Source organism: Bufo gargarizans, chromosome 1, assembly GCF_014858855.1.
Source record: "Bufo gargarizans isolate SCDJY-AF-19 chromosome 1, ASM1485885v1, whole genome shotgun sequence".
NCBI classification, from domain to species: Eukaryota; Metazoa; Chordata; class Amphibia; order Anura; family Bufonidae; genus Bufo; species Bufo gargarizans.
Genome location: NC_058080.1, coordinates 295,075,505 through 295,100,733, shown reverse-complemented (window position 1 = coordinate 295,100,733; position 25,229 = coordinate 295,075,505). Strand labels below are relative to the sequence as shown.

Below are 25,229 nucleotides of genomic sequence, written 5' to 3'. Positions count from 1 at the left end.
TGCCCCCCTCCCCCATAATTGCACAATATGCTACAGAAGGCCAGGCACAGTAAAGGTGGCCATAGACATTAAATGAATGTCAGCCGAGCCCACCGATTCTGGGAAGACTGGCCAATCATGTATGAGAGCAGAAGTTGGGGGAAAGAAGGACTGGGAATGGGCACGTAAACTAAATGTTTGGCAATGGCTTATTTCGCCTTCCTTATTGAGATCACACGCACAGCTAAGAGTACCGGTGTATGAGAGGGGAAGGCTGAGCTCACATCGCCGTTAAGGAGAGCCGGTGAAAATGCCATCTGTCGGCAGGACAAAAAAAACATTGCATGCAACATTTTTTTGTCAAGCCGAAACCGGGTATTTATGCCGGAAGGCGGCCGGATCACTGCTGGATGTCCTACCAGAGATGTGAACGAGGCTCAAGGGGTTGGGAGGAATAGCTGTTGGCCGAATGAGCTTGTCTGTCAACAGCTATCAAAGGTGTAGGGTCACGTTAAGTTCTGTCCCTTAGAGGGGTATTCCCATCGAGACATCTATGGCATAGCCAATGTCCAGATGAGACAAAGCCTTTAATAAAGCTAAGGACCCTCTCTGCAGTCTCCAGACTATTTTTCAGGTGCATACAGAGAATCTGCAGACTGACAAGCACCAAGGACAAGTTGGGGCCGTGGTACACTGAGCAAATTTTGGGGCAATTATCAGGAAATGCGTACGTAGTAACAATTGTTCCTGATATAATGGTGCCACCGATCAGTTGATAAATTAGTTGCAGGATTTGCATCTTTTATCAAAATGAAACCATACTCGGCAGTAATCGGTGAGGAACGACTGCCATAGTAATCCTTCCATACACTTTGCTTCAGCACATTTCTTGTCGATCGGAGCTCATCCTGCTCCAACACTGGTCAGTCTAATAGGCCCCTTTGGTGCTCCATTTAACAAACAAGCAGCACATATAACCAAGCATAGGCAAAGCCACTGTATCTTACCTGCGATTTAGCTCCAGGCGTCATGGGGACGGCTAAATTATTACAATCCCAAATGTAAATCTCAGATTCATTGGCACCAGATGCAAAAAGGTTGGTCTATAAAGAAGCAGAAAAGCACAAATGACAACCTGACAGATAAAGTAAAGCACATACAGGCCAAAAGAACTACTCATTTATAGGCGTTACAAAAGGACCATTCACAAGGTAATGGGCAATATCGGAGCAGAACGAGAAAAGTACCTGGAATGGGTTGACATCCAAAGCTCTAACTGGTCCAGTATGTTTATCCTGCTGGGCGATCACCACATTATTATCACCTGCCAGAATCTTGGCTGGATCATAAAGAATGACATTTCCATTCTCTCCTCCGGCAATGAGAACACCCGAAATGCTGCTTTCCGAGTTTATTGTATGCGGCCCCCAAATAAGCTTATGGTACCTGACAAGTAAGAAGCGCACACAATATATAAAAATGCGAAGGTGACCAAAGAAATAGTCATTTCAGGAAATAACGGATACACATATTATTAGCGGGTTCATTTTCACTGGTCATTTGTTATCCAACTTAGTATTAAAATCTTCATCGCTAGATTGAAAATCAGAGGTCGGTTACCATCCTGTTGGGTGATTTTGCTCACCCCTGGTTGTAAAAGTGGCATGTGACTCAGCAGTGACAAGATGGGGACCGCCAAGTCCAAAAAGCTGAACATCCCCTGTAAGCCTTGGTCAAGCACTTATTTAAAGGGGTTCTGCACTTTCATGTAACTGATGAGCTATCCTCTGGATAGATCATCAGCTTCTGATCGGCGGGGGTCCAACACCCGGGACCCCCGCCGATCAGCTGTTTGAGAAGGCAGCGGCGCTCCAGCAGGCCTTCTCACCGTTTACCGCTGGCCCACTGACGTCACGACTAGTATTAACTAGCGTGGGCAGGGCTAAGCTCTGTTCACTTGAATGGAGCTTAGCCCCGCCCACGCTAGTTGATACTCGTCGTGACGTCAGTTGGCCAGCGGTAAACAGTAAGAAGGCGGTGGCGCTGCTGGAGCGCCGCTGCCATCTCAAAACAGTCGGACCCCCGCCGATCAAAAGCTGATAATCTATCCAGAGGATAGATCATCAGTTAAAACAAAGTGCAGAACCCCTTTAAGATATGCATGAAACCAAGTAGACACATTCCAGTGTCGGAAGCAGGAAGAGGATGTATGTCCACAGCAGAGCAAAGCCCTTCAAAAGAACTGCTTTCTCCAAGACAGAGGGGAGCATTTATTACAGAAGTTGTCCAGGCTTTTAATATTGATGGCCTATCCTCAGGATAAGGCTACATGAACACGAATGTTTGTTTCTGTGTCCGTTCCGTTTTTTTTGGCGGATAGGATGCGGACCCATTCATTTCAAAGGGTCCCCAAAAAATGTAGACAGCACACTGTATGCTGTCCGTTCCATAGCCCCGGTCTGATATTGATGACATATCCTGAGGATAGGTCAATATTAAAAGCCCGGACAACTCCTTTAAGGACCCATGCGCACAACTGCATACATTTTGCGGTCAGCAAATTGAGGATCCACAAAATACAAATGCAGTCGTAAGCATTTTTCGTGCGGACCAGTTGACCTCAATGGGTCGGTGGTTCGCCTTTTGCAGACATGGTCTATCTTTTTGCAGGCGGGACATTAGGATGCAGAAAGCACACAGATGATCCATGTCCTTCTGCATCTGTATGTCCATTCTACAAAAGGAAAGAACATGTCCTATACTTCTCCACAAAATGCAGACCATGGACCCACTGAAGTGAATGGGACTGCAAAATACATACAGTCATGTGCATGGGGCCTTAATCTGATTTCAGATATAGTTAACAGTAGTTTTCTGCTGTAAATTATAATAAATGTACAGGCGCCCCCCCCCCCCCCCCTTTTTTGTTTTATAAACGCCAAGCAACCACCCACACTAACAAAAAAAAAAAAATTTAGCATTTTTGAGCAAGTTGGACTTGTGCCACAATTTGCCGCTTTCTGACACCAGGAAACCGGCGCACAGCGTTTAATCAATGTGCCCAAAATGTACATAGTGCAAATTGCACTTTATAGTAAAATCTAGTCAAGACTTGGTTATAGTTCCACTCAATAAACAGTTCTAGGTAAAGAACCCGAGGCAAATTACAAAAAATATCTATATTAAAACAGGCAAACTGAATACCGATGAGAAGATTCAAAGGAAGCGCATGACTTCATATCCAGTGATGGATCATCCAAATCCAGTTCAAAAATCTCTAAAGATGCGCTCGTACTGAACGTGGCATCAAGCTGCTGGGCAGAAGTGCCTAGAAGTATAGTAAAAAAACAACAGTCTTAGTATTAGGAAGATGTTCATGCATACAATCGTATTTGTCGTCAGCGTTCAGTCCATTTTTCTTTTTAAAAGAGATTACATGACTGACACATACAAGTCATTGAGGCAGACATCTGTGCACCGATTCTACAACTCACTGCAGGTCCTACTCTTGCCCTTATTTGCGGACGAGAATAGTACTTTCTAATAAAGGGTGTGAGGAAACTAAAAACACAATGCACAAAAAATGCTATCCATTTTTCCAAGGATCCGCTTTTTTGCAGACCGAAAATCAGACACAACCATGTGCACAAGGCCTTAAAAGTGTTTTCCGGTGCAGGGTGTTGGATCCTCACTGATCGGATATTACCGACTTATCCTGAACACAAATATCTATTGCCTGGAAAACAACTTTAAACGGGGTTGTCCAAGTTATACTTATTGATGAGCTATCCTCAGGATAGGTCATCATTATCAGATCGGCGGGGGTCTGACACTCAGCACCCCCGCCGATCAGCTCTTTGAAGAGCGTTGCCTCCTCTTTACTGTTTACCTTCTAGCCGTTGCATCTGCAGAGGTGAGCAGGTGTAATTACACCCAAGCCGTCCCATTAATTTCAATGGTATAGGAGCTGTATAGGAGCAATCCGTACCATTGAAATGAATGGGACGTCTTGGGTGTAATTACACCTGCTCACCACTGCAGATGCAACGGCTAAAAGGCAAACAGCAAAGAGGAGGCAACGCTATTCAAAGAGCTGATCGGCAGGGGTGCCGGGTGACTTTTTTTGGGGCCGGGCAGTGTAGTTTTGCGGCAAAAGATTCAGTTAAATTTTTACATTTATATCTGCAGCCCTGTGACTGTCAGCTATCTCTGTATGCACACATACACACAATGCTGTCAATCACCAATGACACCTCCCTCCTGTACCAACAGGTATTCACAGGAGGTAGAAAAAGCAGTATAAATTGCAGGTTTTACTGAATCTTTTCCTATAAAACTATACATCAATCTGCTCAGCTCATCCTGCTCTATAGCTATGGTGCTGTCAGACTGCATTGCATTTTTTGGTGACAGGTCCTCTTTAAGTATTAGCTGAGCTGTGAGCGTATTACTTTCACTTAGTGCCATCTAATGACCTTTATCTCTTAACTATTTATCAGCTCAGAAACACTTATTTAAGCCACATTCTTATCAGTAAGATAAGAACTGAGCTATAATGAGTGTTTATGAGCTCTCAGGAGATTAGAGATAATCTTCAGCTGAGCTGCCTGATGGGTCACAGTATAAATACATAGCCTGAAACTAGAGAATCTCAACCCTGTACAGAGAAAAGGGCTGAATGTTTCCGCAATAGGCTTTTCTAGTGGAAAAATCCAATGTGTGAACATACCCTGAGGCTTCATGTTGTAATAAAGTTTTGTTACGAAGCTGTATATGAAGTGCCAAGAATGGGATCAGTCAAAAATGAAAACCAACTACGATACATCGTTATATAATTTAGCGCTGCAGTCCAAACTGTGACGTGGGTAAGTCTCACACTATAAAAGCAATAAAAACAAACAGACCACGCTGCTGTACACCAATATGAATCTCCTCGTCGCTCACAACGGGCTATTTTTCTCTGAACATTGAAAACACCATCCAGCTCCCCAGGAAAGCGTCTCTCCTCTTCTGGACACTCCTATAGGGATCAAGGATTCGCCACAATATTGAAGTATTGGCAGACTTTGTGCATATAAAAAGGTTTATGCTACTTACAAACGCATTCTTGTTAAAAGGCGACTCTTCAGGGCGCTTCTTCAGAGTCGCCCGTGAAGAAGCGCGTGAGCGAAACCCGGGTCGGGCGTGGATGTGCATGCGGTTACATAGTTAATACGGTTGAAAAAAAGACATCCATCCATCAAGTTCAACCAAGGGATAGGTGGAGACGTGAATCCCAGAAGGAAGTGAGACTCAGATTTCTACATGTTTTCCTTAGCATTAACGTTTTTTTACTTTTAATAATTCATCTAAACCCTTTTTGAATCTGTCCACTGTTCCTGCTGTGACCACATCCTGAGGAAGTCTATTCCACAGATTCACAGTAAGGCCTATTGCACACGGACGTTTTTTCCCCCGTTTACTGGCCTTTTTTTGCGTTCCGTATACGGTCCGTATACGGAACCATTCATTTCAATGGTTCCGCAAAAAAAAAAACGGAATGTACTCCGTATGCATTCCGTTTCCGTATTTCCGTTCCGTTTTAACATAGAACATGTCCTATTATTGCCCGCAATTCACAGTCCGTGGCTCCATTCAAGTCAATGGATCCGCAAAAAAAACGGAACACATACGGAAATGCATCCGTATGTCTTCCGTTTCCGTTCCGTTTTTTCCTGAACCATCTATTGAAAATGTTATGCCCAGCCCAATTTTATCTATGTAATTACTGTATACTGTATATGCCATACGGAAAAACGGAACAGAAACGGAAACACAACGGAAACAAAAAACGGAACAACGGATCCATGAAAAACGGACTGCAAAACACTGAAAAAATGAGATTTTTGTATAACTTACCAGTAAAATCTCTTTCTCGCTCTTTCCTTGGGGGACACAGAAGACCTTGGGTATAGCTCATCTCCATAGGAGGCGTGACACTAAGTGAAGACTGTTAAGCCCCTCCTCCACAGCTATACCCTCAGCCTGGAGAGAGAGACTGCCAGTTGCGTGTCCAAGCAGTGAGAAAAGGCAAAGTCCAACAAGGAACCAACAAGCCAACAACCCGACGGGCAACAAAAACTCGGAAACCGTACAGAGAAAAAAACAATGAATGGGTGGGTGCTGTGTCCCCCAAGGAAAGAGCGAGAAAGAGATTTTACTGGTAAGTTATACAAAAATCTCGTTTTCTCGCCCAGTTTCCTTGGGGGACACAGAAGACCTTGGGACGTTCAAAAGCAGCCCAAAAGGGGGAGGGACCACAGCACCAAGGTGAAGCACCCGAAAGGCACCAATGAACCGCCGCCTGCAAACCCAGGCGGGGCAAGGCAACATCTGCCAAAGTCAAAGTATGCACCCTGAAGAACTTGGTAAGGCGCGTAAGGTAGACCCGTGGCCGCCTCGCCCAAATGCATGGCCGAAGCCCAATGCCTCCGGCCCAGGAGGCACCAACCGCTCTGGTGAAATGAACGGTGACACCAAAGACAGAATCCTGCCCTCGGTGCAGTAACCTCAGCGATAGCCAAACCGATCAAGCGGAGGAAAACCACCCTGGAGTCCGTCAACCCTATGCACAGACCTCCTGGAAACCCAAGAGGCCGAACGGCTACAAGAGTCGGAGATCCCCAAGTAAAAACGGCAAGGCCCAAACAGGTGAGGTGTTGAAGCGAAAGGCAAACACCACCTACAGAAGGAAGGAAGGAAGGAAGGAAGGAAGAAACGGGATGTAGAACAGCCCTGTCCTGGAAAGGACAGAAGGCTCGTAACAAAAAAAGGACTATCCCGACACCCGTCAGAGACGCGACTGATACGGAACACAACCGTACAGGACAGAAGGGGTAGAGAGAACTTCTGTAACGGCTCCAAGGACAAGATTGGAGCGCCGAGAGCTCAGTATATAGTCCCCAGGGCGGTACCGAAGGACAGCACAGAGGAACCAAAGAGCCACTCCGAGGAAGGTGGTCTTGGCAGGCCCAGAGGGCCGAGAACGCTGGAAGAGGAAGAACAGCGCCGACACTTGACACCTCAAGTAAAAGACCGAACCATGGGGAGAGAAATTCAGAGTGGGGAATGCACAGCTTCCCACAGAAACCCAGACAAAAAAACCTAAGTCTTACGACAGATCCTGGACGAAACACAGCCAGGAGTGGACAGTAGCGAGCCCGCTAGAGTCGCCTGGCAAGCGGGCGAAGACCCAATGTGATCAGGCGCAGACCAGCAACACAGGCAGAAGGGTCGACAAAACTAGACCAGTCGGCCCTCGAACAACGTTATCCCGTATCCACCCGAGTGGGGGAGCAGGACAGATGGAAAGAACCCAAAGGATCCGCCAGATGCCAGGAGAAGACAGGCTAAAATCCATGCTGATGTAACCACGTTGTACCGTCCCGGAGTGGGAGATCAAGGACAATCTGGACCGAAAAGGTAGTCCCCCCAAGTTATCGAGAAGGTAAGTCTACAGCAGGACCATCGTCTTAGAATGGGCCACGCAATCTGCACCCAGCGGGAGGACAGAACGCGGTAGACTCGGTAAATAGGCACACAGCTAATACAGCCAGTGTGAACAAGGGAGACAGTACGAGACCAAAAGGAACACCGGAACCATCCACATGAACAACCATGCTCTCCCCAGAGGGGAGGACAGTGAAGAACAGCCTCTGAAATCTGGCGGGAAGCCACATTGGAGCGATCTGTACCGAGCGGGAGCCAAACAAGGCCGGCGAGATAAGGCAGTCGAGACAGAGGCCGGCATAACACCCTCCAACCGAAAGGAGGAGGAGTGGGCAACAGGGAAGCCATAGGACCGCTTGAAGAACCCAAGGCGGAGGTCCTCCGGACCCGGGTAACTGAGCACCCAAGAGAAGTTGGGTGACCTTCCCGAGAAGAGCAGCCCGAACCTGGTAGAAGATCAGACAGAAGCGTAGAGGCGCCAAGAGGAAGGACACATACCACACTGCAGCCGAAGAGGAGGAAATTGCAGCAGGCAAGGGAACCGCAGTCCCGCCAGAGCAAACGAAGAATTCGAGAGGCGCTGCAGACAACAGCACTCTCGACTATGTGACCACCAGCGCAGGGAAGCAATGCCGCAGAAGGACGAATGGGCATGCATCTAGGACCCACGAACACTCCCTGGAATGTGAATGAGCACCACCCAGCTTGGTGCAGCAGAGAGCAATAGAACCTGTTCGGTCATGAGGACAGAATGAAACTCCTTAGGGACGAGTGCAAGGCTTGCGGCAAGCATTGCATCCCAAGAAACAAAGGTATGCCGCAGGAAGCAGGTGAGGCATACGTACGAGCAGCCCCGTAAGCAGCGAGAAGGCCAACCCACCTAGAAAAAGGGGGGCTCGCCCCAGAGTGCCACAGCATGTACGGAATTGCAAAGTGCAACCTGAAAGGGAGTTATGCACAAACCTAAGGGGGGAATTGTACCTGGCCAACAGCAGTCGGCAAGAGTGCAAAGGCCCGTCCCAAAAGGAAGTGATGCCTAAGGCCGTACCCACTTCAGAGAAGCAGGACATACCCTATAAACCAGCAGGAACGCAGGAGGTCCACCTAGCGAAAGGGTAACGTGAACAGGGTATCCTAGCATTAAGTGAGTGTGCCACAATACACCCAACACTGAACTCAGCGAGAGTGCAACTACTCTGCCAACGAAGGGGGACATGTACAAGTCCAGCACAGCCATATAAGGACAGCCGTAAATTTCATGAGCGTGCCAAATTCTGCCCTTGAAATGAGAGGTGGTCACGCACAAGGCCAGCACCGTATCCAATGGAAGTGCAAGCGTTCCACCCCTGTTAGAGGGCCATTCTCATGGCCAGCAATGTATCCGGTGAGAGTGTAGCATGCCGCCCAGAAAAAAGGGGGGTAAAGCACATGGCCAGCATCTCATCCAGGGAGAGTGCGAGCACACCGCCATGCATGGGAGTCATACACATGGCCAGCAACGTACTGGCGAGAGACAAACACAGTCACTAAGAATGCGTGCATGTCGCCTGAGGAAGGAAGGCAAGCCCCTGGCTGGCAGCGAATCCAGCAAGAGTGCGTACACCGCCCACGGAAGAGGGGTCATGCATATGGCCGACAGCGGATCCAGCGAGAGTGCAAGCACCCTGCCATGTATGGGGCACATGCACATGGCCAGCGACGTACCTTCGAGGAAACAACCACAGACAGAGGGATGTATGCAAGCTGCCTGAGGGAAGGAGGCATACCCAAGGCCGGCAGGGAATCCAATGAGAGTGCAGCATACCGCCTAAGAAATGGCCGGCAGCGAAACCAGTGAGAGTGCAGCATAATAACATAGTACATAAGTACATCATAGCACATCAGTGAGAGTGCAGCATTCCGCCTATGGAAGGGGGTCGTGCACATAGCCAGTACCGTATCCGGTGAGAGTGCAGTATTCCGCCTAAAAAAGGGGGGGGGGTCATGCACATGATCGGCAACAGATCCAGTGAGAGTGCTGCGTTCCGCCCAGGAAGGGGGTCACCCACATGGCCGGCAGCGAATCCAGTGAGTGCTGCGTACCGCCCACGGAAGGGGGTCACGCACATGGCCGGCAGCAAAAACCAGAGAGTGCAGCGTTCCGCTTATGGAAGGGGGTCGTGCACATGGCCAGCACCGTATCCGGTGAAGGTGCAGTATTCCGCCTAAGAAGGGGGTCATGCACATGGCCAGCCAGGGAGAGTGCAGTAGCCCGCCTAGGAGGGGGGGGATGCACATGGCAGGCACCATAACTGGAGAGACGATGAATGCTGCCTGCAGAAGGGCCGAACGCACTTGGCCAGCACCGTATCCTGGAAGAGGCAAGAAAAAACCGCCTAAAAGGGGAAATACCCTAGCAGCGATGCAGGCTGGGAGCGCAACACCATGCCGCCTGTGGAAAGAGGTCATGCAGACATGCAGCATCACTGATGAGGCTGCAGCGTCCTGCGCAGTCTAATAGAAATCATGATCTATTATTATTTAATTTTTTATTTTTTTTATTTATTTATTTATTGAAACACAGCCTCTGAGGCTAAAGGGGAGCCACCATATAGGGGCACCTGAGAGACAGGAGAAAAGGGGGCCAACTAAACAGACCCATTTTTTGGGGGCCGGCCTGTACCCCAAAGGGTTAACAGGAATCCGGCCTGGAGGGCGGCGTGCGATCCCCTGGGGGCGGAGGAACCTCCAGGCGGGAAAAATTCGCGCCTGGAGAAGTTCCCGCCCCCTCCACCAGAGACCGGAATATTGCGGCCTAGTAGGCAGCGAAGCCGGGGGCTAAGTTGCCGCCCCGGCCCGTTATACTGCCGGGACCGGAGGCGGAATGCTGCGGCGTCCTGCCGCCTCAAACCAGCCGCGGGAGCCCACCCCGCGGGCCGGTCGGAAATGCGGCCCAGCAGGCCGCGAAGCATGGGACCAAATTTGCGGGCCCCGCCGACCGGCACCTGCTGGGGCATAGTCAAGCCCAATGCCGGCCGCGGGAGCCCACCCCGCCGGCCGGAAGAGACAGGGACCCGGAATGGCGTTTGCCGGCCGCGGGAGCCCACCCCGCCGCCGGACGAGACAGGGGCCGGAATAGCGTTTGCCGGCCGCGGGAGCCCACCCCGCCGCCGGACGAGACCGGGGGCCGGAATTGCGTTTGCCGGCCGCGGGAGCCCACCCCGCCGGCCGGAAGAGACAGGGACCCGGAATGGCGTTTGCCGGCCGCGGGAGCCCACCCCGCCGCCGGAATAGCGTTTGCCGGCCGCGGGAGCCCACACCGCCGCCGGACGAGACAGGGGCCGGAATGGCGGCTTGCCGGCCGCGGGAGCCCACCCTGCCGCCGGACGAGACAGGGGCCGGAATGGCGGCTTGCTGGCCGCGGGAGCCGCGGAGCCTAAAAAAGAGAAAAGAGCCCTGCAGAGCAGGGAGTGTCTTGCCTCCTTGGACACTAAGCAAAAACTGGCAGTCTCTCTCTCCAGGCTGAGGGTATAGCTGTGGAGGAGGGGCTTAACAGTCTTCACTTAGTGTCACGCCTCCTATGGAGATGAGCTATACCCAAGGTCTTCTGTGTCCCCCAAGGAAACTGGGCGAGAAAGCCATACGGTCGTGTGCAATAGGCCTAAAGAAGCTTTGGCGCTTCTGGAGACTGAACTTTTTCTTCTCCAGTCGGAGGCAGTGCCCCCATGTCTTTTGAGGGCATTTTACATGGAACAACTTTTCACCGTATTTTTTGTATGGCCCATTTATATACTTGTATAGGTTAATCATGTCCCCCCTTAGATGTCTCTTCTCAAGACTAAATACATTCAATTATTTTAATTTTTCTTTTTAACTAAGACCCTCCATGCCCCTTTTCATTTTAGTCACTCTCCTCTGTACTTTTTCCAGCTGCAGTACATCCTTTCTATGGATTGGTGCCCAGAACTGAACTGCATATTCGAGATGAGGCCGCACCAACGCTTTGTAAAGTGCTAGTATTACATCCCTGCCCTGCGAGTCCATGCCTCGTTTAATGCATGACAATATCCTGGTGGCCTTAGAAGCAGCTGATTGACATTGTATGCTGTTATTTAATCTACCATCCACAAGGACACCCAAATCCTTCTCTATAAGTGACTCTCCCAGTGCTACATCACCTAGGACATATGAAGAACAGAGATTATTACTACCAAGATGCATAACTTTACATTTGTCCACATTGAACCTCATTTGCCAAGTTGATGCCCAATCACTGAGTGTTCAAGTCAGCTTGTAGTTTGTGGACATGTTCCACAGACTGCACAGTTTTACAGAGCTTAGTGTAATCTGCAAAAATAGATATGGTGCTATTAATCTCGTTCTCAATATCATGAATAAATAAATTAAATAATAAAGGGCCCAGCACTGAACCTTGGGGTACACCACTTATAACCTGGGACCATTCTGAATAGGAATCATTGACCACAACTCTCTGGACACAGTCCTTCAGCCAGTTTTCACTCCAATTACAAACTATACTTTCCAAGCCAATAGACCTTATTTTACTTATTAAGCGTTTGAGGGAGAGTATCAAAAGCCTTTGCAAAATCCAGAAACACTACATCCACAGCCACCCCTCTGTGCAGGCTACTACTCACCTCCTCATAAAACCAAATCAGGTTAGTCTGACAACTTCTGTCCTTGGTAAACCCATGCTGGTTATCACTTATAATATTATTATCACATACTCCTGTATATAGTCCCTTAAGAGTCCTTCAAACATTTTTCCCACAACAGAAGTTAAACTAACTAACTGGTCTATAATTACCTGTGGAGGACCTTGATCCTTTTTTGAAAATGGGCACCACATTTGACTGTACCAGTCCCTAGAGAATATTGGGGCATAGCAATGACTGAACAGAGCTCTTTAAGCACTCTTGGTTGTAATGCATCTGGACCCGGAGTTTTGTTCACATTTACCCTATTTAACTTCTCTTGGACCATATCTACAGTTAGCCAATTGAGTATATCACTGGATGTACTAACAGCCCCGGCGCCACAGATATCAGCTCCTTTCTCTTCTTTTGTATATACAGAGCTAAAAAACCTACCTGCTCAGATGTATTTTTTTTTTTTTTTTTTAGCATTTATACATTTAAAAAAACTTGTTGGGATTTGTTTTGCTTTCTTTTGCTACCTGCTGTTCGTTTTGTATCTTTGCTAATTTTATCTCCTTTTTGCAGATTTGATTAAGCCCTTTGTAATCTTCAAACGCTACAGCCGACCGTAGATTTTTTTGTGCAATTACTCAATGTGGATTTGATGCTCTCCCATTTATCCTCAGTATTATTATGCGACAGTAGCTGCTCCCAGTCTATGCCCTGAAATGCTGCCCTCAACCCAGGGAAATTAGCCTTTTTGAAATTCTGCCTGACAGAGTTTGCTTTTGATAGTTTAGGGGGAAATATAATTATCTTGTGGTCACTATTACCTAGTGTTTCTTGAATAGTAACATTACCAACAAGCTCTGCATCATTTGAAATTACCAGATCCAACAGAGCATCGCCCCTAGTGGGAGCTTCTACAAACTGGCCCATAAAGTGGTCCTGCAGCAAGTTGAGGAATTTTCTCCCCTTTGCGGTTGAGGCAGAACCATGACCCCAGTCAATGTCTGGGAAGCTAAAATCTCCCATTATGACCACTGTACCAGCCTGTGCCGCCCGCTCTATTTGGTTATACAGTTGCGTTTCTATCTCTTCTGTGATGTTAGGGGGTCTGTAGATTACACCAAGTATTATTAGTATTATCCCTTTGAACTTCCACCCATAAGGTTTCCACATCCTCACCCACAATTGCCTCTTTCACACTTGTCTTCAGATCACTCCTCACATACAGGCACACGCCATCACCTTTTCTATTGACCCGGTCTTTCCTAAATATTTACATCCCAGTCATGCGAAGAATCCAACCATCTCTCAGCCACACCAACTACATCTATGTGTTCTTCTAGTACCATGGCCTCCAGCTTCCCCAATTTGCTAGCTAGACTTCTGGCATTTGTGAAAATACATTTTAAATTACTATTACCTGTAAAGTGATTATCCAGGATTTTTGGGTTACCTTGGTTAATTTTTGGATGCAACAGGTTCTTGTTACCAGCAGTTCTATTTTTCATAAATGTATAGTCATGCCCAGTCTTCTCCCTATTTTCCGCACTAACCCCAGCCCCCACTAAATCCCCCCTGTCCCCTTCTATAACCCACTCTCTATCTACCCCCTTATTAGTATGACAACTCCCCCCCCCCCCGATCCTAGTTTAAAAGCTCCTCCAGCCATCTAACCATTTTTTCCCCCAGGGCAGTTGCACCCTCCCCATTGAGGTGCAGCCCGTCCCTACTGTAGAGCCTGTAACCGACAGAGAAGTTGGCCCAGTTCTCCATGAACCCAAACCCTTCCTTCCTGCACCAGCTTCTGAGACACTTATTTAACTCCCTAAGCTCCCATTGTCTCTCTAGTGACGCTCGTGGCACTGGTAGTATTTTTGAAAACACTACCTTGGAGGTCCTGGACTTGAGCCTCTCACCTAGTTCCCCAAAATCATTTTGAAGGACCTTCCATCTCCCTGTCTGTCCTCCTATTAATAGAGTCCCCTACCAGCAGCATCTTTGCTGCACTCCTTTCTAGGGCTGCAACGATTAATCGATGTAATCGATTATATTCGATAACTGGATTCGTTGTCGACGAATCCAGTTATCGAATAATCGCCGATTCGTTGCTATGCGGGCGGGCGGTCGCTGCATCTTTATTTTACCTTTTTACAATGACGCTCCTGTAACAGCCAGGCAGAGCGGACGGCGGCGTAACGTCACTCACTCACGTGACACGCCTGCTCCGCCTCCTTCATTCATGAAGTGGGCGGAGCAGGTGCGTCACGTGATTGAGTGACGTTACGCCGCCGTCCGCTCTGCCTGGCTGTTACAGGAGCGTCATTGTAAAAAGGTAAAATAAAGATGCAGTGATTAGTCCGACTTATAAGCATCGGGGCCGGGGCTGTTATGGGGAGGGGGGAGGATCTGTCTATGGCACTGCTATGGGGAGGGGGGTCTGTGTATAGCACTGCTATGGGGAGGGGGGAGGATCTGTCTATGGCACTGCTATGGGGAGGGGGGAGGATCTGTCTATGGCACTGCTATGGGGAGGGGGGTCTGTGTATAACACTGCTATGGGGAGGAGGGGGGGGTCTGTGTATGGCACTGCTATGGGAAGGGGGATCTGTGCACTGTTATGAGGAAAGGGATCTGTGCACTGTTATGCCCATAACAGTGCACATATCCCCCTCTCCATAACTGCGCCACCCACAGATCCCCCCTCCATAACTGCGCCACCTACAGATCCCCCTCTCCATAACTGCGCCACCCACAGATCCCCCTCTCCATAACTGCGCCACCCACAGATCCCCCTCTCCATAACAGCGCCATCCACAGATCCCCCTCTCCATAACAGCGCCACCCACAGATCCCCCTCTCCATAACTGCGCCACCCACAGATCCCCCTCTCCATAACTGCGCCACCCACAGATCCCCCTCTCCATAACTGCGCCACCCACAGTTCCCCCTCTCCATAACTGCGCCACCCACAGTTCCCCCTCTCCATAACTGCGCCACCCACAGATCCCCCTCTCCATAACTGCGCCACCCACAGATCCCCCTCTCCATAACTACGCCGTCCACAGATCCCCCTCTCCATAACTACGCCGTCCACAGATCCCCCTCTCCATAACTACGCCGTCCACAGATCCCCCTCTCCATAACTACGCCGTCCACAGATCCCCCATAATAGTGTCGTCCACAGATCCCCCATAATAGTGTCGTCCACAGATCCCCCATAAGTGTCGTCCACAGATCCCCCATAAGTGTCGTCCACAGATCCCCCATAAGTGTCGTCCACAGATCCCCCATAAGTGTCGTCCACAGATCCCCCATAAGTGTCGTCCACAGATCCCCCATAAGTGTCGTCCACAGATCCCCCATAAGTGTCGTCCACAGATCCCCCATAAGTGTCGTCCACAGATCCCCCATAAGTGTCGTCCACAGATCCCCCATAAGTGTCGTCCACAGATCCCCCATAAGTGTCGTCCACAGATCCCCCATAATAGTGTCGTCCACAGATCCCCCATAATAGTGTCGTCCACAGATCCCCCATAATAGTGTCGTCCACAGATCCCCCATAATAGTGTCGTCCACAGATCCCCCATAATAGTGTCGTCCACAGATCCCCCATAATAGTGTCGTCCACAATTTGTTTTAATATGGCCTTTGAACATAATTTTTCAAGTAAGATCATATAAACCTCTCTGTTTTGTAATTTTGTCGATTTTCCCGATTAATCGTAGAAATTAATCGGCAACTAATCGATTATTCAAATAATCGTTAGCTGCAGCCCTACTCCTTTCCCCATCCTTTCTGCAGCAGTAATCCTCCTGGTTGCTAGGAGAAATGCCCTGCTGCAGTGTTGCTGGCCCTGGGCTTTCATCCCTAATATCAGCCAAACAGGCATAATTACTAGGGCGTGCCAGCTCAGGACTAGCCTCCCTGGCACTTTTCCCTCTACCCCTTCTTCCTACATTAACCCAATTGCTGACCTGATAGTCCTGATCTTGCCCTCCTCCACTTCACTGACCCCAGTCAGTGCCTGCACAGTGAGGTCTAAGCCTCTATCCAGTTTTGCAGTGCCCCTAAGTATTGCAAGCTGCTTATTTAGATCCAAGATCTGGGCTTCCAAATATGCAACATGATTGCATCTAGTGCAAATGTATTCACCCTCGAAAGGCTCTTCAAGGCACACATACATTGCATAGGACACACACTTAGTGGCATTGTCGTTGGAGCACGTGTTTAAATGGGGATGAACAGTAAAGAAGGAAACAGTAAATACGAGTTAGAATTAGACTCTGTCTGCTGTAATTGGAGGAATAGCTAGAATCAAGCCAACAACACACAAGGAAATTCTATCGGACCTTAGTTTCTTGCACCTTGTCTTAAACTCCGGTTCTTTAAACTCCACTTAATCAGAAGCCACTTGGTACAGCAAGTCTCAGGAACAGCAAACAAACGGTTTATGCTTGATGTGCTTTTAACAAGAATGTGTTTGTAAGTAGAATAAACATTTTTATAGTCACAAAGTCTGCCAATACTTCACTATTGTGGCGAATCCTTGATCCCTATAGGAGTGTCCGGAAGAGGAGAGACGCTTTCCTGAGGGGCTGGATGGTGTTTTCAATATTCAGAGAAAAATAGCCCGTTGTGAGCGACGAGGAGATTCATATTGGTGTACAGCAGTGCGGTCTGTTTGTTTTTATTTCAAGAATGGGATCAGAACTAGTCTGGGCAACATAGGTAAAACTTTGCCAATACTATGGCATTCTGGCACCAGCTCTGGATCCTTGTAACGGCACATGAGAAAACCCTATTAGAGGCCGCTGTGCTTTTCATGCAGCTTTCTGAGCCACGGCCAGAACTGGATTCAAAAGAAAGGGGAAATATAAAAGGGCGAACTTACATGTCTCATTCTTGCTGGATCCATTTCTGGCCTTGGCTCATAAAGGCACAGATCGAAAAGTGCCATTTCATCATAGAAGGAGTGGACACATAGCCACAAATGCTCTATGCAGTAATGAATTTTGCAATGCAACTTCCCCAGTTTCATTGAGAAACACAAATGCGTACTCATCAGAAAGCAGGAAGGGACAGAACGGAAACCCTTTGGGGCGTAACGGCACTCACCTGTTGCCAGGTATATGGGATGCTGCTGAGAGGGGCTCCAGGCCTGCATGGCAGTACGGTCAATTTCTTTTAGCTTCATTCTACATAGAAACAAGACAAAATATTAGGATGACGTAAACCAGTGTTGGGCACAATGGCGCAGACCTTAGAAGACAGTCAAACATCATGACTTCTCCCATTCATTTGGCTAGGAGAAGAGCCTCAGAGCCCTGGCCTCTACACAGTGGAAGAAGCCGTGTAGTTGTGATGCCAAAAGTACTGCAAAACAGTAAAGTCCTGGAAAACCCCTTTACAATCTGCACTTCATATAAAAGCTTTTCAATATGACATGATATAGTTAGAAGAGACATTAAAGGGGTTACCCATGAATTAATAATGATGATCTAACCTCAGAATAGGTCATTATCAGATTGGCAGGGTCCGACTCTCAGAACCCCGACTGTTTCAAGGAGCTGCGGTGCTCACCGGAGCTTTGGGGAGCGATGCAGGCCTCTGACAACTTTCCATGCACGGCTCTGTACGTTGCATAGTGGCTGACCTGGGCATTGACTTTAAAGGGGCAGAGTAGCAACTAGGCCATGTGACCGATAAACACGATGTCACATGGCCTCAGAAGAGGTCACAGCACTCAAGGAGCGTCGGCCTCTCCTGACAGCTGATGGGCAGGGGTCCTGGGTGTCAGACCCCTGCCGATCGGATAATGATCACCTATCCAGAGGATAACCCCTTTAACTTCCAGGGAACTGTACACATAAAATATGTAGGGAATTAAATACATATCATATGATAAAAACAAGCAATTATAATAAACATGAATCTACAGACTAATAGGCACAGAAGGTGAGAAGACCCTGACAATGAGGGTTAGACCTCATGCACACGATTACGGTCCACAAACCCGCAAAATATGGTCACCTTCCATGCGTAATCCATATTTTTCTCCCTCCATGTACTAGAAATGACTATTCTTGTCTGCAATATGGACACAAACTATAGTTTGCATAACAGACACGAAAAAGGCATGTACAAGGACCTGTTAGGGTGCCTTCACACGCAGATTTTGTTGCAGAACGTTTCTGTGACTGAAGATCAGTGCCATTCATCTGAATGGGGCTGCTTTGGCAGGAAGCACATGGATTTCTACAGGAATTGACTTTCAACAAAATCTGCATTGTGTGAAGGCACGCTTAGGCCTGTTTCACATTTGTGGTGAACAGATCCATCACGCTTTTTTCAGCCTGGGAAAAGCCTGCCAGATCCGTGAATACTGGGCGCTACCATGTGCTGCCGAGATACCGTCCAGCCCCTATTCAGTATAATGGGGGCCGGTGGAGATCATGCCAAGGAGCGGCCAGACAAATACTGCTGCACGCTGAGGTTGTCGTCTGGCCAATTCTCGGCATATTTGCCGTGGTCCCATTATAGTGAATCGTGGACGGTATCTTTGCAGCGCACATCTACATATAGATGGACTTAGGCCTGTTTCACATTTGCGGTATTCACTGGATCTGCCTGCCGGATCTGTTTACCGCGAATGTGAAACAGGCCTAAGTTCATCTAAATATAGAATGAAATAAACTTTCTATAAAATCTTTGGAGGCTGAAACATTGAATACAAAGTTCATGTCTGACGTATGGAGAACTGCTTCTTTACCAAGCAGAGGTAAAGTGTATTAATATAGGTCTCCACAGCGGTGTCAATGTGTACTTTGGAGTGAGAATTTCGCCAACTGGACGTCTGACGTGTGTGGACTCTTTCTGAATGTGTCTGCTCTGCAAACACTGATAACGGAACAATAATGGTTCAGGGTTTGAGATGGACGGGCCTTTTATTTAATATTTTTGAACAAACAAGAGACTTGCCCAGCACACAGGGCCGGCAGGAGAAGATGAACGCTGGCCTGTCAATCAAGGATGGCAGGACGTGGAATGAGGTAGGAGAACAGAGCCTCCAAGGAGCAGAAGCAACAGCCGGCATTTGTGCCGTATCAGGCAGCCGAACTTAGCCTTGTGGTGAATGGGAGCTAAACAATGTAGCATAGAAAGCTATGCTGTTTCCATAACTCCCAAGGAGAATGTTTTAAAGGGGTACTCTTGGATATTCATACTGATGCCCCATCATCATGATAGGTCATCAATATGAGATCGGCGAGGGTCCGACTCCCAGCACCACCACCGATTAGCTGTTTTAAGAAGCCACAGCACTCACTGCAGCGCTGGTGAGCATGGTGGCCTCCACAGCTTGCCAAGCACAGCACGTCCACTGAATAGTGGCTGTGCCAGGTATCATAGCTCATCTCTTCACTTTAAGCCAAGGCCATGTGACTGATAACCATGTTATCACCTGGCCTAGGAAGAAGTCTAAGTGCTCAGGCCTCCTCAAACAGCTGATCCACACCAATCCTGAGGATAGGCCATCAATATGAAAATCGCTGATAACCCTTTAAAAAAAAAAAAGGTTTTCTAAGAAATTTGATACGTTTTCAATGGGTTGTAAACTCCGACAGGAGTGGGGGAGGCCGAATGGATGTCATGTCATCAGTCTACACAACTTGGCCTCATGCAGGACTTCACAGGTAGAAGGCCAAGGGTGTTCCAGTGTGTAGAACCATACCAATTTACACTATCGGTACATTTGGAAAACTACTGAAGTCGCCTTCCGAATTGTATGACTAGCTAAAACTTTGAAAAAAAATTAAATTAATAGACCTCAGCAAGGAAGTTGTCAGTAGTCTGGGCTGCTATTCATACACCAGAAAAGGACTTCAGGCAAAATGCTTCCAGTTCAGCCACGTGGACAGAATGGAGAAAACTGAAGTTTGCACTTTGAACCCTAACTGCTATATGTCTACAGGAGCTGGAGCTGCTGACCTTTTCAGCAGCGACACAGTGAACATATTAAGAAACGCTCCTACATGGAAATGTACAGCAAACTTACCTGAAATATGTACATAAACCTGAAACAAGCATGTCTGTGAGGAATCCCATGTTGGATCAGAGCTATAGTACATAAATGCTTCTTTAAAATGCCTGCATGACATTACAAAATATGGGGCACATTTATTAGGACTGGCATTTTAGACGTCTCTGCGCTCACCGAAGTTATGAAGAGGCGCCGGCTTCTACATAACTTCGGCCGATCCAGTGTCAGTTCCTCATATAAGACAGCTTCCGAGGTGTCTTACATTTAGACCATTTTCTACAATATATATACAGACGTGGACAAAATTGTTGGTACCCTTTGGTCAATGAAAGAAAAAGTCACAATGGTCACAGAAATAACTTTAATCTGACAAAAGTAATAATAAATTAAAATTCTATAAATGTTAACCAATGAAAGTCAGACATTGTTTTTCAACCATGCTTTAACAGAATTATGTAAAAAAATAAACTCATGAAACAGGCATGGACAAAAATGATGGTACCCCTAACTTAATATTTTGTTGCGCAACCTTTTGAGGCAATCACTGCAATCAAACGCTTCCTGTAACTGTCAATGAGACATCTGCACCTCTCAGCAGGTATTTTGGCCCACTCCTCATGAGCAAACTGCTCCAGTTGTGTCCGGTTTGAAGGGTGCCTTTTCCAGACTGCATGTTTCAGCTCCTTCCAAAGATGCTCAATAGGATTGAGGTCAGGGCTCATAGAAGGCCACTTTAGAATAGTCCAATTTTTTCCTCTTAGCCATTCTTGGGTGTTTTTAGCGGTGTGTTTTGGGTCATTGTCCTGTTGCAAGACCCATGACCTGCGACTGAGACCAAGCTTTCTGACACTGGCTAGTACATTTCTCTCTAGAATTCCTTGATAGTCTTGAGATTTCATTGTACCCTGCACAGATTCAAGACACCCTGTGCCAGACGCAGCAAAGCAGCCCCAGAACATAACAGAGCCTCCTCCATGTTTCACAGTAGGGACAGTGTTCTTTTCTTGATATGCTTCATTTTTTCGTCTGTGAACATACAGCTGATGTGCCTTGGCAAAAACTTCGATTTTTGTCTCATCTGTCCACAGGACATTCTCCCAGAAGCTTTGTGGCTTGTCAACATGTAGTTTGGCATATTCCAGTCTTGCTTTTTTATGATTCGTTTTCAACAATGGTGTCCTCCTTGGTCGTCTCCCATGTAGTCCACTTTGGCTCAAACAACGACGGATGGTGCGATCTGACACTGATGTTCCTTGAGCATGAAGTTCACCTTGAATCTCTTTAGAAGTCTTTCTAGGCTCTTTTGTTACCATTCGGATTATCCGTCTCTTAGATTTGTCATCAATTTTCCTCCTGCGGCCACGTCCAGGGAGGTTGGCTACAGTCCCATGGATCTTAAACTTATGAATAATATGTGCAACTGTACTCACAGGAACATCTAGTTGCTTGGAGATGGTCTTATAGCCTTTACCTTTAACATGCTTGTCTATAATTTTCTTTCTGATCTCTTGAGACAGCTCTTTCCTTTGCTTCCTCTGGTCCATGTCGAGTGTGGTACACACCATATCACCAAACAACACAGTGATTACCTGGAGCCATATATATAGGCCCAATGGCTGATTACAAGGTTGTAGACACCTGTGATGCTAATTAGTGGACACACCTTGAATTAACATGTCCCTTTGGTCACATTATGTTCTGTGTTTTCTAGGGGTACCATCATTTTTGTCCATGCCTGTTTCATGAGTTTATTTTTTTACATAATTCTGTTGAAGCATGGTTGAAAAACAATGTCTGACTTTCATTGGTTAACATTTATAGAATTTTAATTTATTATTACTTTTGTCAGATTAAAGTTATTTCTGTGACCATTGTGACTTTTTCTTTCATTGACCAAAGGGTACCAACAATTTTGTCCACGTCTGTATATATATATACACACACACCCTGGGAGCAGTCACAATTGACTATGGCCACTGAAGGGTTAAACGTTGGCAAACATTATCGACGATCGCACACATTGCCTAAAACAGCAGAAACCCAGCGGCTATGGCTCTGGCTCCTGCTCCGCTCCAGAGTGACATCTTTAAAGACCCTACTGCCAATGTATTTGTACGGGCAGTAGGGAAGTTATAAAGGTAGATCCAGTAAAAAAATAAGGTTGTGTGCATAAGGCCTTAAAGTGTACCTATACTATTGAATTATATAACAAAAAAAGTATAAGTGTTAGAAGTGAACTTTGGAATAGATTTTATTAAAGAAAAATTAAGGCTTCTTTCACAACGGCCGTTGCCCCACCGTGGCTGTATTGTGAAAATTGGCCCGCAATACACGGGGCACCGGCTGTGTGCACCCCGCACAATGGGTCCACAAACCCGGAGATGCGGCGGAACGGCCAGAAACACCACGGAAGCGTAGTGCTTCCGTGGGGTTCCGATCCGTGCTTCTGCACCGCATGCAGTACTTTTCAAGTGAATGGGTCCACGATCAGCATGCGGCTGCCCCACGATCGGTGCCCATGCATTTCGGACCGCAATTTGCAGTCCGCAGCACGGGCTCGGAGCCCTTACGTTCGTGGGCATGAGCCCTAAGTGTGTATACAGAGATAGTGGTCAGTCACTGATAGTTGTACACAGGGGAGGTGTTATCAGTGATTGACAGTATTCTCTATGTAAGTGTGTATACAGAGAGAGCTGTCAGTCACTGATTGTTCACGTGGGAGATGTTATCAGTGACTGACATATCTATGTATACAAACACAGAGAGTGCCTATCAATCACCTCACCCATGTACAACTGAAGTCAGAAATAACTAATTTAAATGCATGAATTACAGGTGCTACTGAATCTTTTCCCATATATCTCATATATATTTCTACTGTATATCACTCTGCTCAGCTTCTCCAGCTCTGTACAATGCTACCAGCAGATTACACTGCATTTTGTGGTGACAGGTTCTCTTTAATGAAAAGTGCCTCCTTATAGACGTATTCCCCCACCCTCTCTGAAGTGACTGATTCACAAGGCCGACAGCCTATTCCAGAATGCCGGATTGCGGTCGGGTCACCGCCGGATCCCATTATAGTTAATGGGGCCGGACAGCTTTCTGGCTGAATCCAGCAGGCTGCTCCCGATGGTAAAAGCCTGTCGGATCGGCAAACGTGAAACAAGCCGAAATCCATTGAGTTCTATAGAGAGGGCAGGAGCAGGACAAGCTGGTGAGGCAGAGAGAGGTCAGATGAGAGCTTTCTCACGGCCCAGAGCAAGTCTATCGGATAATCCAGCTCTTGCTGATCAGTCAATTCACAGACCGAGAAGTGCTGAGACAGGCAAGTTCATAATTTTTACCTAAACTATTGAATTATGAAACATAAAAGTTTATGTACACTTGAAACAGATTACCCACAGTCATGATAAGGCTGGATTTAGCTGTCCAGATGTTGGGAGGTATGTGTGCTTGTACATACACGTGCTGGACTTTCCCTGGATAGGAAGAATTATACAGGAAAGATTGTTCTGACCACAATCTTCTCGCCACGTCCACCTTATGATCGTTGGTTGACAGCCTTTCAGCTCAGAAAACGAATGCCTAAGGACCCCTGCTCACGGTCCGATTTGTTTTTGCGGTCCGCAAATCACGGATACCGGCCCTGGACCTGCTGCCATTTTTTACTCCTTCAGAAATGTCCTATCCTTGTCCGAAAAACTGATTATTATTTTGTGGGGCCATAGAACAGGTGTGCTGTTGCGCATCTTTTGTATCCCCATTGATATGAATGGGTCCACATCCGATCCGTGGCCGTGTGCGGGTCTGAACACAGAACAGGAGCAGATCTGGTTTTGGCTCACAATCACTGATGGAAATCTCTGATCAACGAGGTAGAAGAAAGAAGCCCCTCAGGTACAGAGGTGAAGGAGATTAGAGGGAATCTGCCACCATGATCTCCGACTATTATCTCCAGTAATGAGTAGTGGACTGGTGCAAAGGGAAACTGGCTTAGTTACCCATAGCAACCAATCAGATCAATCCTTTGCGTTTCTAGCGGAGCTGTGAAAAATGAAAAGTGGAATCTGATTGGTTGCTATGGGCAACTAAGCCAGTTTTCCTTTACACCAGTTTTGCTAAATCCCCCCCCCCCCCCCTTAGTCTTTTGTTCTAATATGTGTATATTTCATTTTCTTGTATATTTATTGTGACATGGCGCCGCTGTCATCCTTTTATTTCACGGACATGGTCAGCTGGCTCGTCCCATAAATCACTACTACTTTGTCTAGTCGGATACTACTGGGAGATCCCCCCCCACTCACACTACTCGATTTTACGTCCAGTTTGCTAATCGGGGAAGCCCTACCACGCTTCTAGGTACGGCCATTCAACTTGCCACACCAATCAGGGTCTCACTATAAAAAAAAAAAAAAAAGGGTGAAGACTCTACATTTTGTTACTTTGGGTGCCTCAATAGGATTGCTGGTTCTCCCCAAGTTGTGATCTGAACGCAGTAAAATCAGTTATTCCGTAATTGGTTACGTACAGTATCGATATAATAATTGCCATTTACATACAACTACTCCTGTATTATGCAATGACAGTCTGAAATCATGGCTCAGGTGGGCGATAAGTAAACAGAACCTGGGAGAACGATGGGTACTGTGCCCATCACACAGCCTGGTGCCACCTAACCAAAACGATCCCCCATATTGATGAGCTGTGCCCCCGAGTGCAGTCATCTCCTGGGAAGTGCCAGCTGGGCACACACTCACCTGTGTCCAGACCAGGCTGCACAGGGAAGGAAGGATTAGCCTTTTACACAGGTAGGCAGTACGACGACTTCTGGCAAAGCCGGTTCACAGGGAAGAAGCTGGCACAGGCAAGTTCATAAGACCTGGGCACTAAGGAGGCTGCCAGGGCAATTCCCTCCCAATGTGTCTCGCTCCGGGACGTCCCTTCGGCCTCTTCCCTACCCGGCTCTACAGTTCCCAGACCCTCCCCTCCACGTCCAGCTCAACGTGGCAACCAGAACCCCGCCCACACAGGCCTACACCGCGACCCAACCGACAGGCCGGCGGCATATCTGACAC

At 47.5% G+C, this 25,229-nt stretch overlaps 1 protein-coding gene across 12 annotated transcripts in view; it reads right to left on the bottom strand.

The window, feature by feature from the left end:
- Window positions 1-25,229, bottom strand: part of SEC31A (SEC31 homolog A, COPII coat complex component) — a 66,831-nt gene extending 41,602 nt beyond the window's left edge. For 3 of the 12 annotated variants that reach the window (XM_044304611.1, XM_044304654.1, XM_044304617.1), the window contains exons 1-5: window positions 24,912-25,225; window positions 17,229-17,308; window positions 3,184-3,307; window positions 1,227-1,425; window positions 987-1,082 (exon numbers count right to left, since the gene is read on the bottom strand). In XM_044304611.1, coding sequence (XP_044160546.1) covers window positions 987-1,082; window positions 1,227-1,425; window positions 3,184-3,307; window positions 17,229-17,307 — 498 coding nt within the window. In that variant the 5' untranslated portion in view covers window position 17,308; window positions 24,912-25,225. Of the gene's footprint in view, window positions 1-986; window positions 1,083-1,226; window positions 1,426-3,183; window positions 3,308-17,228; window positions 17,309-24,911 lie in introns of all 12 variants that reach the window. The other 9 variants (XM_044304624.1, XM_044304639.1, XM_044304681.1 and 6 more) reach the window with 5 other exon arrangements.